Here is a 16,921-nt window from a genome sequence, read left to right on the forward strand (position 1 = left end):
GAACTACACGGAAGCTGCATCGATTAAGGAGAACTGCTTCGTGTTGTTTTCGTACAGATCGACAGTGAAGCAACTGCCTGTAATGTTACTTGATATGATTTTCATTTATCGGGGTCGTTACGATTGTTTGGAAATGCCTGTATTATACAGTTACTCCACCGAATATCTCTATGTTTATAGCTATGATTTGTCTTGCAGATTCTGTCACATCTGAGAAAATATCACTGAAATGTATGAAAATGTTCCCACAGGTATGCTGTAAAATTAATATTAATATTAATTAATAACTATGTCATAGCAATATGTAATAAATTCACATCAGTAGCAAAGTGACCCCTTTGCACCAGTTACTAATGGATATAATGTGAAAGCTGATATATATTGTGAAAGGGTCTGCACTTTGCGTTTGTCTGGTTTGTGCAGTATCTGCTGTGGAGCGGCAGCGAGTCCTGCAGGCGCTCGAAAGGCTCCAGGCCAAGCTTCTCCAGCGAGAGGAGTGGTCCCACAGTGAGCGGCTGGGGGCCCTCAGCGACACGCTGCGGAGCCCTCTGCTGGGTCACATCCTCACCCTTCAGCATTCCATCAAACAGCTAAAAGAGCAGGTAAGCCATTGATTACCTGTGACCATCTGCAGGTTATGGAGGGCAGGTTAAGGGGTTTATTATGCGTGACTGTCTGCAGGTTAGGGAGGGTGGGTATGGGGTTTATTACATCCCCTTTTTTGAAATTGATTGATACAGTTCATGATCCAAGTGAAGATACTGGCAGGAAGCAATCTTGCACACTTCTGGAGATAGACAGGTGGAGGTGAGAGTGTGTACACTCGGGCGTCCTTAGTGACAGTGGGTGTTGTCATAGATCTGTCAGCTGTTAATATGCTCTTGGTTTGAGTAACTGTCTTGTCAGGGATGTATTGATGAAATGGATGAGAACTTACCCTGTCAGCCCAGGCTAAATAAGCTGAAGACTGATAAGTTTACACTCTGTGAGTCTAAAGGTCATTAATACATTACCTGTGTGAAGCTGCGGCACATAGCAGAAGAATGCATTGATACCCACCCCCAAGCTTCCATCGAGACTTTTTTGGAGTGGTGTGTGTTTCCTGATTCTTTTTTCACTCTTTTCCGATTGTTGAGAAAATGTACTACAGTTGAAACAATCACTCTTTAATTTGAGCCTGTGCTTCCATAAATTTGCTTATGGATTTTTTTGTTTATTATATCATTTTAATTGTCGTTTGTAGGTTGTTGTTATAATTTGTTGGACTCATACTTTTTTAGAAAGTCGGATAAATCCAGTTGATAATAGTATTCATTTATATTGTAATCTATTGTAGGTCCTCCCCATTTGCACTTGTTTTCTGACTTATTTTTGTTCTGAGAGAGTAGTCCCTTTGGTGATGTACCTGCAAAAAAGGTGTCCCATTCTCAAACCCTGAAACGCCCCGTCTCCGTCCTTCCCCAGCTGAACTGCCTGCCAGCCGACACCTGCAGCGATTTTAGCTTCTCCCGGAAGGGGCAGCTCATCGTCAGCGCCAGCCGACCACCCAGCAGCCTGCTGGGGGCTGCCCCAGGCTCGGTGGTGTCCAATGGCTCAGGGCTCTGCCTGCCTGGCCGTCTCTCACCCGAGCAGCTGCAGAGATGGATCCAGGCGGCAGCGGAGGTGGGCTCCTTCCAGTCACTGAAGTGCCACTTTTCCCAGCCATTAAAACAGTGTTTTTAACATTTTTAAGTGATTTTTTCATGTTTCATAATATAAAGCGATTTAAGATAATGCATGAAAAGATATTTTGCCCCACCCATATATTGCTTGTTTTGGTGACGTCATTAAAATTGGATTGATGGTAAACAAATGGACTGCCACTGGACATGATTGGTGCTGAATCAGCCTGTTCTCCGTAGGGAAGGCCGACTGAGCAGATCAGCCTGCCGAAGCCGGTGTCCGGGGGCCTTGGCTTCAGTGTGGTGGGCCTCGGCCCCGACGGTGTGGGCGGCAATGGTGTCTTCATCCGGCAGGTGCAGCCGGGAAGCATTGCACACCGGTGAGCAGCCGCCTCTCTTATTACTGGTCCCGATGTTGTATGCTGGTTTATTTAGCTGTTTTTTTTTTACTGAATTTTAAGAATGCGTTGCTAGGCTGTAAGGTTTGAAGCATGCATGCAGTTTACCAGCTGACATGGTAGGATGTCCTGTTGCGCCGTTACCCATTGTGTGTTCCCTGGTGCCTTCCACCTGACAGCTGCTTCTCTTCCTGTAGAGATGGACGGTTGCAGGAGAACGACCAGATTCTGGCAATCAACGGGAGCCCCCTGGATAAGAACGTCACCCAGCAGCAGGCCATTGGTCTGCTGCAGCAGTCAGGCGAGCGGGTCGACCTGGTGGTGGCCAGGGACCCGGCAGCCCCGCGCCGTGCCCGTTTGCCAGGGCCAGTGCAGTCGGTAAGGAAGCTTCAGGCTGAATGTGGAGGTGTCAGGGTACCCTTCATGGAGCGTGTGCTTTTCGGGGTCCTGCGGTACAGTCCTCATGGGCCTTCAGAATAAGACATAATTATTATTCCCCCTGCGGCCTTTATTTCTGTTTTCATTAATGCCCCTTTAATCCCTATGAGTGACTGAGTGCCCGGTGCCGGCCGTCGGCTCCCCCATCACGCTAGTTTTTCATTCACTGTCCCTCCAGAAATCAAGTTAATTGAATTTTGGTGCTAAAAGAGCCGGGTTGTTTTATCGCAGCTTTCAAATTTAAGTATCTGACAAGAAGGTCAAAACAACAAAAAGCCACAACTGTTCTTTCCCAGAAATATTTATCAATTATCTTTTTGGCAGTCAGTCATCTGATTTATATATTTGCGCTTTGTGAGAATGTCATGAAAAAGATAGATTAATGAGGGACTTGGAAGAATCGCCTATGAAATATCATGTATTGAGGCTGTAGTGTCTGTTTGCTGAGAAGTGTGATGGGACGCCTGACCGCCCCCCCCCCCCCCAAGCTATACTTACCAGTTTAATAAACAAAAAATGAAGGAGCGGCCCCCAGCGCATGTCTGTCACGGTGAGGTCAAACCCCAGGATTATTTTGTCCACTGAATCACCGAGCTCCCACATCTGCTTTCCCACTCCGTGGCTCCCAGGCCGTATAAACAGCTTCACTCTCTCCCTTTTTTCTATCTATAGCTGAGCTTTTACTGCGAAAAGCTGAAACAATATTTATCCATCAGGGTGCCGTCTTCTAAGCTCCTGGGATTTTGAGCTCTGCGCCTTAAATGGTGGATTTAGCCAATGTTACTTTGTAGACCCCCCCCATTTAACAGTCTTGAGCCTGACATTTTCGCAGAACACTGATTCCAGATTCTTGCAGAAATATTTTCATGCTAATTATAGTGCAGCAGAATGCAACAAGCAGCGTTGCCACGTCGTGCTGGGCTACCCTCTCTGGGAGGGATAGGGCTTAAACTACATCCCAGGCTGTCCCAGGAAGATGTTTTTTTCATAAGTGGTGCAGTGACCAGTGGAGAGCCATGAGGAACGTCTTTTTAGGAAGAACTGGGGCTGCTCATTGCAGTAGATGATCTTGCTAGTACTTTAAGGAGAAAGGTGTAAAGTGCACCGCAACTCATCAAAAGTCTAATAGAGTGTGATTTCATTCATACCTACACATTTCCTGTTTTAATGTCTTAGAACTGCTTTGATTTTCTTTATAAACATGTTTCAGATTCTCGTCATGAACTGGGGGGAGGGGCAACGTTGAGTGATAATCTAGCACCTGGGTCCCTTGGGTGTTATTTAATATTTGTACTTTTCATCGCAGCATTGGGGTAGAGAGCAAGGTTCCTTTTGCGATATTTCAGCTGCTTAATCAGCCTGGTTCATTTCTCTGCTTGTGTAATAAACATTTTAGCTGTTAAAGCAGTGGAGCTTGCTGTCAGGGTGGGCGGGCCTTCAGACAGCGACTGAGGAGGTAACAGGAAGCCAGCGCTGGAATGTGTGCCCTTATCTCCGAAGTGGCTTGTTGCTCTGTGCTAAGCATTTGGATAGGGACTCATCTGCCGAGGAGCGATGAGCGCCGCTCTTTCATTAGACGGGGAAAATTGCCACGGAAGTCACCCATCTGATAAGCAGGCTACCAGAGAAGGGGGCACGGGTGCCCTGACTGATGATCATTAATAAATCCCAAGGAGACTTTGGTGATTTAGGTGCACTTGTGTGTGTGTGTGTGTGTGTGTGTGTGTGTGTGTGTGTGTGTGTGTGTGTGTGTGTGTGTGTGTGTGTGTGTGTGTGTGTGTGTGTGTGTGTGTGTGTGTGTGTGTGTGTGTGTGTGTGTGTGTGTGTACTGTACGTGTGTGTACTGTACGTGTGTGCACGCCCGCTGCCTGTGATCTGTGAGCGGGTGGCGCACGGGAGGAGGCCCTGGGGACTCTCTGACCCCGACTGATTAGCAAGTTACATTTCTGACCTTGAAGGGCCCTGGCTTTTAAGAACCTCTGTTCTCATGGCGCTGTGACTCACTGGGTCGTGTCTAACTCTGTGCGCGGCGTTTCTGGTTTACGAGAGAGGGGCTCGCTGCGCAGGGGGCTTGTCCACACCCTTAGGGTGTAAATGTGAGCGCTTGCACAGGGGGCCTGATAGACTCTCTAGGGTGTACCCTGCATCTCGCCACATGCTGCCTTATGTGGGGTAGGTTCTGCATCACTGCCTCCCTTATTGGATGTTGCTGAAAATGAAAGCATGGATGATAATTTACTCGTTTTTATCACCCTAATTTATCGCATGGTAGCAGGCAGTGTGATGGTTACGGACACAGACTTGTAACCAGAAGGTTGCTTGCTTAGGTCCCTGGGGGGGTGGCTTTCTTTCTAACCTTGAGCAGAGTACTTAACCTGAATTACCCCATAAAAAGACGTATAAGTCTTGGTTCCTTAGTATGAAATAGGAGATGAGCAGCAGAGTAACGTGGCTGGACCGAAAGGGTCGTCTTCTAAAGATGGTCGGGGGAGGCAGCAGTGTGAGGCTGGCATCACGACTCCGCGTCACTCCACTTCGACAGGAGCTGTGGGGCCACGTGGAGGAGATCGAGCTGGTGAACGACGGCTCCGGCCTGGGCTTTGGCATCGTGGGCGGGAAGGCGACGGGCGTGGTGGTGCGCACCCTGGTGCCCGGCAGCGTGGCCGACAAGGTTGGTGTGTCCTCCTGCATCGCCCCGATGTTCTTAAATATTCAGCTCAGCAAATGCCATGGTTTACGTTGGCATTTTTAATTCATATATATATCAAATTACAAGCTAGCATATTTATAAATGGGTTTAAAGTCAAGCTATATACTCAGTGTATTAATAATATAGTATTATAATTGTATATAATGTAAGACAAGTCTGGTTGTGTTTGTCCCGTCTGTACAAAATGTAAAAAGACTTGTATAGGAATTGCAGTTCCCCCGAGAGCAGGACTGTAAAGTGTTTAAATACCGCTTGACTGGAATGAAAACATAATTGAAAAAACCTTGTATCAGCTGTTATATAATAGCGGGAAGAGATCCCTGTAGGTGGGTTATGCTCTCGCAGGCCCTGGCGTTTGTGTGCAGGCTCTGCTCTCACCCGCAGGAGCCCCGAGCAGCTCCAGTCTGCTCTCACGTCCTGCTTTCTTCTTTCCTTTTCGCCGTAGAGCTGTCCATTATAATTAACATTTGATTTATGGTTTTTTTTTTGCATCTCTTTTTGAAGTTCTCCCCAGCCCCTTTTCCACATGGAGCAGCCGGGCTCTCTGTCACCCTATAACCCAAACCCGCCCCCCGCCTTCCACCCCTTTTCAAAACTCCTGCTCCCAGCAACAAAACCCTCCTTGTTGGAAAGCCACAGCGTCGTGTTTCATGCATCAGCGGAGCTCACGCTCCAAAAAGCTGTCAAAATTGGCCTTTTGTCCCCTGTCCTCCTCGCCTCTGCGCGCCCCCTGCTGGCTGCCCTGCACGCGCACACGTGCGGGTGGGGGTGGGAGACATGCTCGCTCAATGCTTTTGATGTCTTTGTTTTCATTTTCTGACAGATTGCTGTCTTCCCTCGAATGATAGTCAATTCCCCTTCCCCCCCGGCTTCTTCCAGAAGTTTCCCTGCTTACAGTTCCGTTGTTCGATACCTCTCCCTCTTTTCTGCCAACCTCAGCAGGCCTGAGGTGAATTCTCCATTCCCCACCCAGCTACCGGCAGAATGATACCCATGCTCGCATGTACCGATACTCGCTGTGTTTACTGCGTGACCGGAATGCATCAGGCAGCGGCACCTTCCCTCTAAACTAGAGAAGAAAATGACATCAGCAAAAATGCATTTTCCTTTTGCACCGAGTCACACAGTGAGGTGTTCCTCTGAGAATGTCTCAGAGAAGCAGCTTGAGGTTATTCCCCCTGTTTTGATTGTAATCTGTTAACATTACTATATTACCTGTCTCTGTCTTCTAACACGTATTCTGATCAGGGTCACGGGGACTATGCTATTAGTACTAATAATACTATTAATATAGTCTCAAGGTCAAGGAAACCTGAACCTAGTACTTTTCTAGGACCTCTATTTTTCATGCCAGTCAACCCCGTTCCACCAATGAAAAGAACATTTCATTTTATTATTATTTTTTTTAAATGACGTGCCGAACCCAGGCTGCCTAATTGATCGTGGTGAGTTTCCCGACCTGGGTTTAGCGTTTAAAACTTCTCTGCGACTCCCTTTTTATTTTAAGTTCGGTTTGCGCCGGCTGCGGCTCAGCTGCAGTTTCATCCACTTAAGTCTCTGCCGTCTGATTGTGCGGACGCTTCTGTCAGCTGGGAAGTGGCTGTAGTGCTGACTGCACTCTTTTGCTTCTATTTTGCTATTCAGTTGTATCAGCAGGATATCGGTCTTGATTTACATAAGGAGGCTTACATGACTGGAGTGTTTAAGTGGGTCCCGCCAGGGTCTGAACACCATCCAGGCCCTCAAGATACGGCCTGTGGAAGCGCCCCTGTCTGCCTTGAGAACCCTAAACACATTTTGGCTGGTTCCTGGTAACTGTCTGTAAATACAACTCTGAAGTCTCATCCAAATGGATGCTAACAGGAAGTAGAAGATGCAGGAAGTACGGTGTATGGGTGCTCAATGTATGCCCCATGTATGTTTCTCTACCTGGCACTCTCGTCTCGATGTCGCCTCCTACAGGACGGTCGGTTGCGCACAGGCGACCACATCCTCCGCATTGGGGAGACTCCGACTCAGGGGCTGGCCAGCGACCAGGTTGTGCGGGTGCTACAGGGTTGCGGGAGTCGCATCAGGATGCTCATCGCCCGGGACCCCCTGGGGGGACTGCATGCTCCCCCGCCACCACCCCCAGCTCCTGCCGTTGCCCCTGTTTCCACACTGCCTCCGGTCCCGGGTCCCTCCCGCAGAGGAACCAGGATGGTAAGCCTGAGGGATGAAGAGGCGCATGTTCTTTTTCAGTCTCTCTCTCACATCTGTTATCTGAACAGCGTCACGGGTCATATGTCTGTTTCAGCCGAACCTGGATGGGTATGAGATCCATGAGGTGGTCCTGAGGAAAAAGGAGGGTCAGAGCCTCGGTATCTCCATCGTGGGCTACAACGCCATGACCAGCGAGAGTGAGAGATGCCGCCTCAGCAGGGGTGGGGGTCTGTACCCCGGGGGGCAGGAACGCCACACAGGTGCCTGAGTAAGCGACCACCATTCTTGGTCTCTGTCCTGCTGCATTTCAGATGCCGTGGGGGTCTTTATAAAGCACGTCATTCCAGGGAGCGCCGCTGAACAGAGCGGGAATATCCGGGTCCATGACAGGATAATAGCGGTAAGCCTCTCCATCACTCTCTAATTATAATTTACTCAGCTTTTTCCTTTGAGGACAACCTGGTGGCACAAGCTGGGATGCCGAGCACTGGGGAGCCGCAATCAGGCACGTCCCCGTGTCTGGACTCCGATACATGTCTGAATAGCCCTTCTCCTGCAGCTGGACGGCGTCAACCTGCAGGGCTTCACCAATGAGGAGGTGCTGGAGGTGATGAAGCACACCGGCTCAACGGTCAACCTCACCCTGGTCAGGAAGATGGCATCCAAGGCCATGCCCAAGGAGCTCTCCCTGGATAAAGGTGAGTGGTGGTGCCCTGCTTGCTCTGCCCCCCCGCCAGCAGCTTACCTTGGCCACCTCCTCTCACTGGAGACCGTCCCAGTGCCCGCAACGATCTACCACAATGGGTCTGTGAGCTTCAGTGCACACCTTACTTTTCCATAACGCCTAATCTTTCCTTACATGTCTTATTGCTCTCAGCATAATTAACTTGTACGTTAATAAGCGAGCAAGCTTTTAGTTATGCAGCGAGAAGCACCTACAGACAGTGTCTGCGTGACGTCCTACTTGGGGCTTTCTATGGGAGAGTTATCACAGGCAGTCTGCATTCGCAGTGCTGAGCTTTTCGGAAATCACCCCCTGCGGGTCACGTTCCCCTTAGGCTCCCAAGTCCCCTCCCACGCTGCCCGAGGCTCGTCTGCAGAGAAAGTCAGGATGACTTTGTGTTTTGCCAGTTGGTTCCCAAAACTGTCCGTTTTACAGTTTTACAGCAGAACACCTGGTCTTTAAGTAAGGAGTGGCTTGATGAGTGGGTAATTGCATGGATCATGTGTGTGTTTTTTGGGGGTTGTCCCAGGGCTGGGCGCTGAGAGGACGGCAAACGGTTTTAGGTTTTTTTTTTTTAATCTCTGTCTGCATCTATCCAAAAAAACGAGGAAGCGGTTCCACATGCCTGCCTGTTGGTCACATTGCTGCACGGCGTCAGTTTCCATCATACCGTACTGCACAGCACTCTGCTGACATCTAGCCTGCCTATGGGGCTCTCTGGACCTCAGAGGTATGCGCTGTTCTCCCAGCATCCGCCTGAGGGCGCTATCGTTCTCTCTAGTCCACAGGGAGCCCTCCCGCGTGTCTCTGAAGAGGTCGTCCGAGGTCAAGATCCGCACGGATGTGCAGAAGGCCCCCGCCGCCCCTGAACTTGCAGAGAACCCTGCCTCTGGGTTCAGGTCACAGCTAGCCAGAGGTGAGACCTCGCTGTCTGCTTGACGCTTCCAGGGGGCGCCGTCATCACTATATGACCGTGCAGCCGTGCTCCTCTGGCTTCAATAGGTGATTGGTGGGTGTCAGCGAGGTGCTCAGAGGCTCCAAGGACAGGGCCCCCCACCCAGTCTCCTGCTTATGACATTATAAATAGGACACGGTGCCAGAAAACTGCATCCCTTCACTGCTAAATGAAACAGACTTATTAATGTGAGACAGGGTGATTCAGGTGGTTGCAGTGGGGAAAATTATGGCAGATGTGTGCTTGGGTGGTGGGCGGTGCGGCTTTATCATTTAATGGAATCTGTGTTTTGGGCTGCGGCGTCGCGGTAATGAGTAAGGGCCTTCGAGGTGCGGAGCGTGTTGACGCGCCCCTCCCCCGTTACTCCCGTCTGGCTCAGGGGTCCTTCAGGGTTTGTAAGAGCTGCCTGACATCGGTTGCTGGAACTCAGTGCGGGGTCATGGTGAGGCTAGGCTGTCACTCAAAATCCCACCCCTCCCCGGCCCGGTTACTGTCACACTAGACAGCCCCACTGATATATGTATCGGCACGGCAGGGCCGCCAGCGGAAGAACGGCCCGGCTCGCATTACACTGCTGCCTAATTAATCCAGACGGGGCCCCGAGCTGCCAGGCCCTCGTATGCAGGGTTGTGTTGCATGGGGCCACCAGTGATGGGCCCCCATGCTGACGGGCCCTGTGCTGGCAGTACATTGTGATCTTATTTCCCACAGTAAAGTGAGATTGATTTTAAATAACACCCCTGCTGATGATATAGCCTTTTCTTTTTATACTTAATACCAAACTCTTATGTACTGACCATTAGAGCCCAGCATGAAGGATTCGGTTCGCAAGGCTCAGCTTTGAGGCCTTTTTTGGTTAAGGTGTTGAATTCTGTATCCTGTGATCTCGTGATACTGAATCCACCTCACAGCCTCCTGTCCATATAGCTCCAGTGTAACTTGTGTTTAAGCGATCTGGTCCTCAGGGTTGACGGTTCAAATCCTGCCCTGCTCATGTATGTGCGGTTTGCATGTTCTCCAGGGTCACTCAGGTTTCCTCGCCCAGTACAGAAACGTGCAGTTAGGTGTGTTTGTCTATCAACCTTATGCCGCTTTTCCACTAGCATACAGGATTTGAGCCATACCACAAAGAGTCTAGTTACAGCGCGGTTCCAGCTCACTTTGGTTCCACTGCAGAAGGGCCAGCAAAAAAACGGGCTGGTAAAAGTACTGCGGGGTTTGGAGAGTGACAGTGATGTAAAACCGAAGAGATGCTTATGCACCGTTCACATGGAGTACATCATGATTTACTGCATTCTGAGAGTTGCTGTCTTTTGTTATCATCAAACTCTAGCAGAATTAGCGTTTGTTTGAGTAGAATTTGCATTACAAATCAATCCGTTCAGCTGTTCTGCAGTACTTTTCTAAGTAGATGGCTGGAAATTTTCAGGTTCCGAGTTATGGGGAATGCACCAATACATCGCGATGTGCGATACTATTGATAAAAAAGGCATATTCTATATGTTATTCATTATCTTCAGGTTATTCATTCATATTGACGCAGAACACCAGTGTATGCACGTATCTCTGAGTTGGTGGTGACGCAACTAGCTCAGTTTGGTCTGCTAATAGAGAGGGCCATGCCAGCGTGATTATGGCTCTGGTACAGCTCAGATAGTTTACGGGAAAACCGTCAGTTTGCAGTATGGCTTGGTTTTTGGTGGTATTAGAAAAGTACCAATGGATGGCAGGTCCAGGAATTGCAGCGTCATAGTGACACGCACACACACAACTGTTCCTCCCATACAAGATATGTAGGCCATGCAGGGGAACCCAAATGAACATGCAGATACACCCTTGAGGTATGGAGTGAACCACGGCAGCCTCTCGCTCACCCTTTAGGGACATTTACAGGTACTGCTGTTATTTTAAGTGTCTGCTTCAGTGTGTTGGAGATAATTTAACACCTGCTGGGCTTTGAGGTGCATGTGTGTATGTGTCCCTTGATGACTGACCGTCTTCCCATCAGAGCCGCTAACCCTTCTTAGTGGTCAGTGTAAACACAGGGTGCTTCTCTGGAATTTAATCGCATTAATATGACAGGAGCAGATTGCCCTGCCCTGGCGGTGTTTGGGGGTTCTTTGCCCCCCTCCCGGGGCTCTGAGGATTGTGTGTGCAATCCACTGACGGGCTGGGCAGAGTGGGGGTCACTATCACAAAATCCCTCCGGCATCAACAGTGTTTTTGTGACTTGTAATTCGCATTGCCGGGTTGTCCGGTGTGTTGTACGACGTGTGACTTCCTGTAACACCTTTCCTGGGCCTACGCTCTGCCGGCTAGGCCCCCAGGGCTCTGCCCGCAGCAGCTGGGGGTGTCCCCATACTTTCCCACTAAATGCCATTATTATGCTGGACAGTTGGAGTCATGCTGTGACTGGCATACTCAGCTGTGCCACTATCCCCGATCAAGTGATTCTCTTGGGTGGAGGAGGACTCTAATGAAGGCGTGTCGTTCCAGCACCGGACCCGGTGTTGCTCGCCGAGAAGGAGCTGAGGGTAAAGTGGGAGCAGGCGCTGGGACCGGAGTACACAGTTCTGGTAAGAGCCCGTCTGCCACAGAGCTCAGTGAAGTGGGAAGCTCTGTCAGAAACTTCCAGAACTAAGGCCTGAGGAGTGAGCTATGTGGGAAGATGATGCTTTTTGTGTTGCCACCCCACCCCACCCTCCCCAAAGGTCGTCGAGTTGGATCCAGTGATCGAGGATGATGCTGAGCTTCAGAAATACTCCAAGGTATTTGCTGTGACTCTGTGCTGTCAGCTCTGCAGCAGCCTGGCCTGTTGCGTGACCCACGGTACCTGTGACGCCTCTGTCTTCCTTAGCTCCTTCCGATCCACACTATGCGGCTGGGCGTGGAGCTGGACTCCTTCGATGGACACCACTATATCTCCACCGTGGCCCCAGGGGGCCCCGTGGCTGAGCACGGGCTGCTGAGGCCAGAGGATGAGCTGCTGGAGGTGAGGTCCTGACAGCCTTCCACATGCTAAGAGCTGCTTGATGTAGGGCTGACCTCTGGCGCCCCCTGCAGGTGAATGGAGTGCAGCTGTATGGGAAGTCCCGACGCGAGGCGGTGGCCTTCCTGCGGGAAGTACCGCCCCCCTTCACCCTGGTCTGCTGCCGCCACCTGAGCGCCGAGAGCGCTGACCTCCAGCCCGACGTGGAGGAGCCGCGGCCAGACGACTGGCTGAGCGGCGGACCACCGTTGTTCCAGGTACAGCTAGCTGGGTGCTGCAGGTCCTTCCACTCACTGGGGCACAAAAATGTACAGGCCTCACTACCAATGCTGTCTGACCAGACGCTGCCCCTAACAAAGCTATCGCTGATGGGTGTGCTGCATTACTCAGAATGCTTCATGGCAGACAGGTTTGCCCATTTCCAGGGTTTCATATGGTCAGTACACTGTTTCTCCTTCACTTTGTACACGTGGTAGCTGGGTTTTATATAAGTGTACTGTCCCTCAGGCATTCCTGCTGCGCCAGTGACCTGATGTACGGTCTGACATGTTCGTCCCTCCTCCCTTGTTCTGCAGCAATCTTTCACATTTCCGGGGGTCCCAGGTGCCAAAAAGGCTTGGTAAACAGCGGGTGTGGTTCACCACCTCGCACTGTAGGATGCAATTCACCTCTCTTGCAGGTGGGGGGGTGTCTTCAGTACGCAGACTAAAACAGTGACCCTCCCGAACACCTGGGACATTTTTTATGTTGGTTATTTTTTTTATGACGTAGAAGGTTTGTTAAAAGCCTCTAAAATACAATTCAGGTACAGGGAGGTGAAAACCACAGCCTACTTGCATGCGTGTCTCCAGTCTTTGTGCCATCTTCATCCTGCAGGAACAGGCTATCCTGGAGGAACCCGATGACGAATGGGAGGACAGCCCCCAGACGGAGCAGCGTCACTTTCTGGAGGAAGGGGAGAATGTGGAAGTTGAGGAGGACGATGACCCAGAGCTGGCTCTATGGTCCCAGAAGATCCACATGTTAGAGCTGGAGAAGGCAGACCAAGGCCTGGGATTCAGCGTTCTAGACTATCAGGTAGGAGAACCCAGCTGGCAATCCATTGGGGGAATGTTTCCCAAGTGTGCCAGCCCTCACTCTGGTCCTGGCTCTGGCTAATGTCAGCCAAAGCCCTTAAAGGCAGATCCCCACATTGCTGAAAAAATTAAATGGACAGGCAGATCGATATCAGAGCCATGAGTGTGCGGATGCCCGGGCTGGGAGACCCAGGGCCCAGCAGCTAATGCTCTCAGAGGGCGAGGGTCCGTTTTAAAGTAGCATGTTCGGGCCTCATGGATCTCTTATTAACATTCAGGAGCCCCCGTCGATGTTCTGGTGCGACAGCAGGAAGCTGGCATTTGGAGCGGCCAGTGACAGGGACTTAAAACAAAGGGCTGCATCAGTACCTTACTGGCAGGACCCGTGTTTACATGGCGAGCAGCCAAAGCGGAACACAGCGCGGCTTCACCGGCTTTAAATGGGCAGCGCGTTCCCTTCCCTTCATTAGCCTGCCGTCAGCGCCGACGGCCGTCTGCGTGCGTGACGGGGACGCCGGCCAGGCAGCGCGGCTCCTGATCCCGGCCCGCCTGCACCGCTTCGTACCTCCCGGCTAAGTCTGTGCTCCACATGCCGAAAGGAACTATGACGAGAATATGGTCAGAGCCGCGCTTTTTCGGTGGCATCGCTGGAATATAGCGGCCGAAGAGGGCCTGAGGATTTGAATCTGACATGGCTGACCTCCTTGCCACGCCTTGTCATGACCTGCAGTCTTGGTGGGGGGCGCTGTTCCTTAATCACCGTAACCCAAGCGGTGATCCCCGAAATTCAGTCTGTCAGTGTCACGGCAGATGGGTCATATAATAAAGAACAATGTCTCTGTGTGCTTCTGCCCATTCTGCCATGTCAAACACTCATCTCGCTCTTCTTTGATTGGTTGTTGGTTTATCCTTTTCTCTTCTCCTCTTTGACTGGTAGATGGTTTATCCTTTTCTCTTCTCCTCTGTGATTGGTGGATGATCATTTAGTGTTTGAAGATTTTGGGAAGGATCTAGCCCTCCGCTGTTTTTCTGGGGGAAGCTTAAATGAGTCAGAGGGAGGCCTTCAGCCCTGCCCCTCCATCTGAGAGTGTGAACGAGATGCTCCCTCGGTTGAGGGTGTTTTTTGTTTTGCAGCCAGTAATGAGCAATGGGGGAGGCACCCCTCACTGGAGACATCCTCCCTTCCAGAGGAGGCGGTGCTGATGCCTGAGGTGCTGAGGGGCCCTGTGTTCCTGAGCCTGCCAGGACCTTGTGTTTTCACCGTGGGGCTTGTGGCAGTAGGCGTGCATCTGCTCTGTTACTCACATTGGGGGCAAGCCCTTTATTTCAACAAACACATGTGTGCAGCACCATGGAATGCGAGTAAAGGAGGTATTTAAAGTAAGAGGACACAAGCAGGACTTTATATCAATCATTGTGTGTCATTCAAGGACCCAGAAAATCAACACTTAGTGAAATGGCTGTTATTTAAACTAAGGCCATTCGATGCATGGGGTGCCGTCAGTTTCGGCTGATTGCCTGTCCGGCTGGGTAAGGAGCTCCTGCTCTGGAGACTCGGGCCTCAGCACCGCACCTCTTGTTCTCCTTTCCCTCCCCTAGACCCTCCTCCCAGTATTGAGCATTGCAGCCTGCAGGCCCCCCCCTCTCATGTTTCGCCGGTGTGTGCCGGAGCCGGCCGAGTCAATTGTAGATTTAAGGAGTGATCGTGTTTCAGCGACAGCCAGCTGGCCCGCCTGAAACCGTGTATTGATTAATAGAACGCCTGTAATGTGAGGTTTGCAATCGTAGCCCTTGTGATTTTTTCACACCACACGAAACTGCTCTGGAGACGCCAAAGTATGAAATAACCCCCCCATTTTTCTTCTGGCGTTAATAACATTTCAGAAACGAGCAGCGTGATGGTAATCATCCATAGCGACACGCGGACTAAGGACAGGACCCCCCCATATCTCCGGCTAATGGCCGTAATGGAGATTGATGAAGGTGCCCTGTTTAAAACAGCCCATCTGAAGCCTGGCGTGAGCCGGGTTCACTGGGGGGTCTTGGATCACTTTCATGCAAACCCTCTTGGAGCCATTTAGGAGTCAGTTTTATTCCACCACTGTGCTGTAAGTTATGAAGATGTGTTTTTTTTTTCTTCTCCCTGTAATACCCGGTGGACTGAGATGTGCTTCACGTGCCCCCCCCCCACTGTGCATGGTACCCTAACCTAGTTTTCCTTGGGACAGCCCACGCAGAGTCTGACCCTCCGCCTGGGTAAACACTCAGCAGCTGTTTTTCTAGGGTGGTGAGACGTCACAATATGAGAAGAGTCAGGTAGTGGGTGTGAAGTCAGTGTGTTTAGTGCTAGTCTTAAGGTGGCACTGGGGTGCCCAGATTCATCCTTGAGGGCCGCTGTTAACATTGTACTGCTTGTGGTGTTTCCAGCCCTGAGACTGTCTGTTACGCTAAAAGTGATGGGAATCAGTGTGCCTCTTCCCATTGTGTCTTTGTCATCAGATGACATTTGGGCTCGTATTTCCTTTCCATCATTTAAAGTCCCTAATAAATTTTTTCCCCTAAAGAATTTTTAAGTGTATTTGATTCTGCGCGTAAACCCAATGAAGTAGCATACCCTTTGAGAAAATTGGGGTGGGGGGTTACTTGAACAAAATAAACACAGTAATTAGGGGGCAGCGTGTGGCTCTGTGGGCTAAGCCTGTGTGCTTGTAATCAGAAGGTCGCAGGTTCAAACCCAGCCTCAGCCTGTGGGTCCTTGAGCAAGGCCCCCGTGTTCACTGAGGCATGCTGCGGAACCGCTGTGGCTCTCATGCTTACGTTCTTCTTTGGTTATTCTCCAAACTCTGCTCCCATCTCCCCGCTTAGCGCCATCTCCGGCATCGGTAATGCGTTGTATTTTGTGCCTGGGAAGAAACTTTTGTCCATTTCTCCTTCGTCCCCCAATTTTTACATAAATGTAGACTACAGCAAAAATTAGCACAGTTTGGATTTGACAGAGGGTCACTGTTCATCATGATCGACGTTGCACCTTGGAGGCTCTGACACTAAAGCATGCCGGATTGACCTTCCCTTAGCTGTGTGTGCACCCCCTAGTGTCCATTTATAGGAGGTACACCCGAGCTGGCATTGTGACTTCAACTTTGTGATCGTCACAAACCAGTCATCGCCCATTAGTACACAATTAAAGATGAATGAATGCAGTGTATTTACAGCCGCCCAACTGCGCGCTGACTTCTGCTTTGATGAGCTCGGTTCTCTGTGTCGTTCTGATTAATGAGCACGGCACACACCCCTGCGGTCCTGTTGAGTCATTGCCTCCTCCTCCTTCATGTAGACGTAACCACGGAGGACAATTCCCCCCCCCAATTTCAAATCACGCCGCTTCGAGCCCCCTGCTGAGAACTCCTTCATTTTTTACGCCATCCCACCTCCCCCTCCCCCGAGTCGCAAATGAGGAGCAGACTGCTATTCTCAAGGCACTGTGGTCCGAGAGTCTATATTGATAGCAGTAGGCCCATCCTAACAGCACATGCCCCCCCCCCCCAACATTGCCTTTCTGCGGTCAGACCCCCCCCCCCCTTGCCCCCCTACCTCCTGTTAGCACACTCTCAGGCTCTGACATCACTGGCCATGTGGGACGGAGAGGCAGCGGGAATGGAGCTCGCTTGGCTGGCAATCCGGAGCCAGACAATGCAGCCTGTGTCTCTGCAGAGAAGCAGCTGGCCTGCAACCTCAAATCCCCTTTCTGACTTTTTCCTGCCCCCCACC

General features: G+C 50.7%; 1 protein-coding gene across 4 annotated transcripts in view; it reads left to right on the forward strand.

The window, feature by feature from the left end:
- Window positions 1-16,921, forward strand: part of patj (PATJ crumbs cell polarity complex component) — a 34,433-nt gene that overhangs the window by 501 nt on the left and 17,011 nt on the right. For all 4 annotated transcript variants that reach the window (XM_048976449.1, XM_048976452.1, XM_048976450.1 and 1 more), the window contains exons 2-17: window positions 199-251; window positions 424-602; window positions 1,465-1,662; window positions 1,902-2,041; window positions 2,257-2,437; window positions 5,040-5,168; window positions 7,170-7,409; window positions 7,504-7,606; window positions 7,721-7,809; window positions 7,969-8,107; window positions 8,915-9,049; window positions 11,585-11,664; window positions 11,800-11,856; window positions 11,946-12,080; window positions 12,152-12,334; window positions 12,954-13,154. In XM_048976449.1, coding sequence (XP_048832406.1) covers window positions 230-251; window positions 424-602; window positions 1,465-1,662; window positions 1,902-2,041; window positions 2,257-2,437; window positions 5,040-5,168; window positions 7,170-7,409; window positions 7,504-7,606; window positions 7,721-7,809; window positions 7,969-8,107; window positions 8,915-9,049; window positions 11,585-11,664; window positions 11,800-11,856; window positions 11,946-12,080; window positions 12,152-12,334; window positions 12,954-13,154 — 2,211 coding nt within the window. In that variant the 5' untranslated portion in view covers window positions 199-229. The remainder of the gene's footprint in view (window positions 1-198; window positions 252-423; window positions 603-1,464; window positions 1,663-1,901; window positions 2,042-2,256; window positions 2,438-5,039; window positions 5,169-7,169; window positions 7,410-7,503; window positions 7,607-7,720; window positions 7,810-7,968; window positions 8,108-8,914; window positions 9,050-11,584; window positions 11,665-11,799; window positions 11,857-11,945; window positions 12,081-12,151; window positions 12,335-12,953; window positions 13,155-16,921) is intronic.

Source organism: Brienomyrus brachyistius, chromosome 15, assembly GCF_023856365.1.
Source record: "Brienomyrus brachyistius isolate T26 chromosome 15, BBRACH_0.4, whole genome shotgun sequence".
Classification (NCBI taxonomy): Eukaryota; Metazoa; Chordata; class Actinopteri; order Osteoglossiformes; family Mormyridae; genus Brienomyrus; species Brienomyrus brachyistius.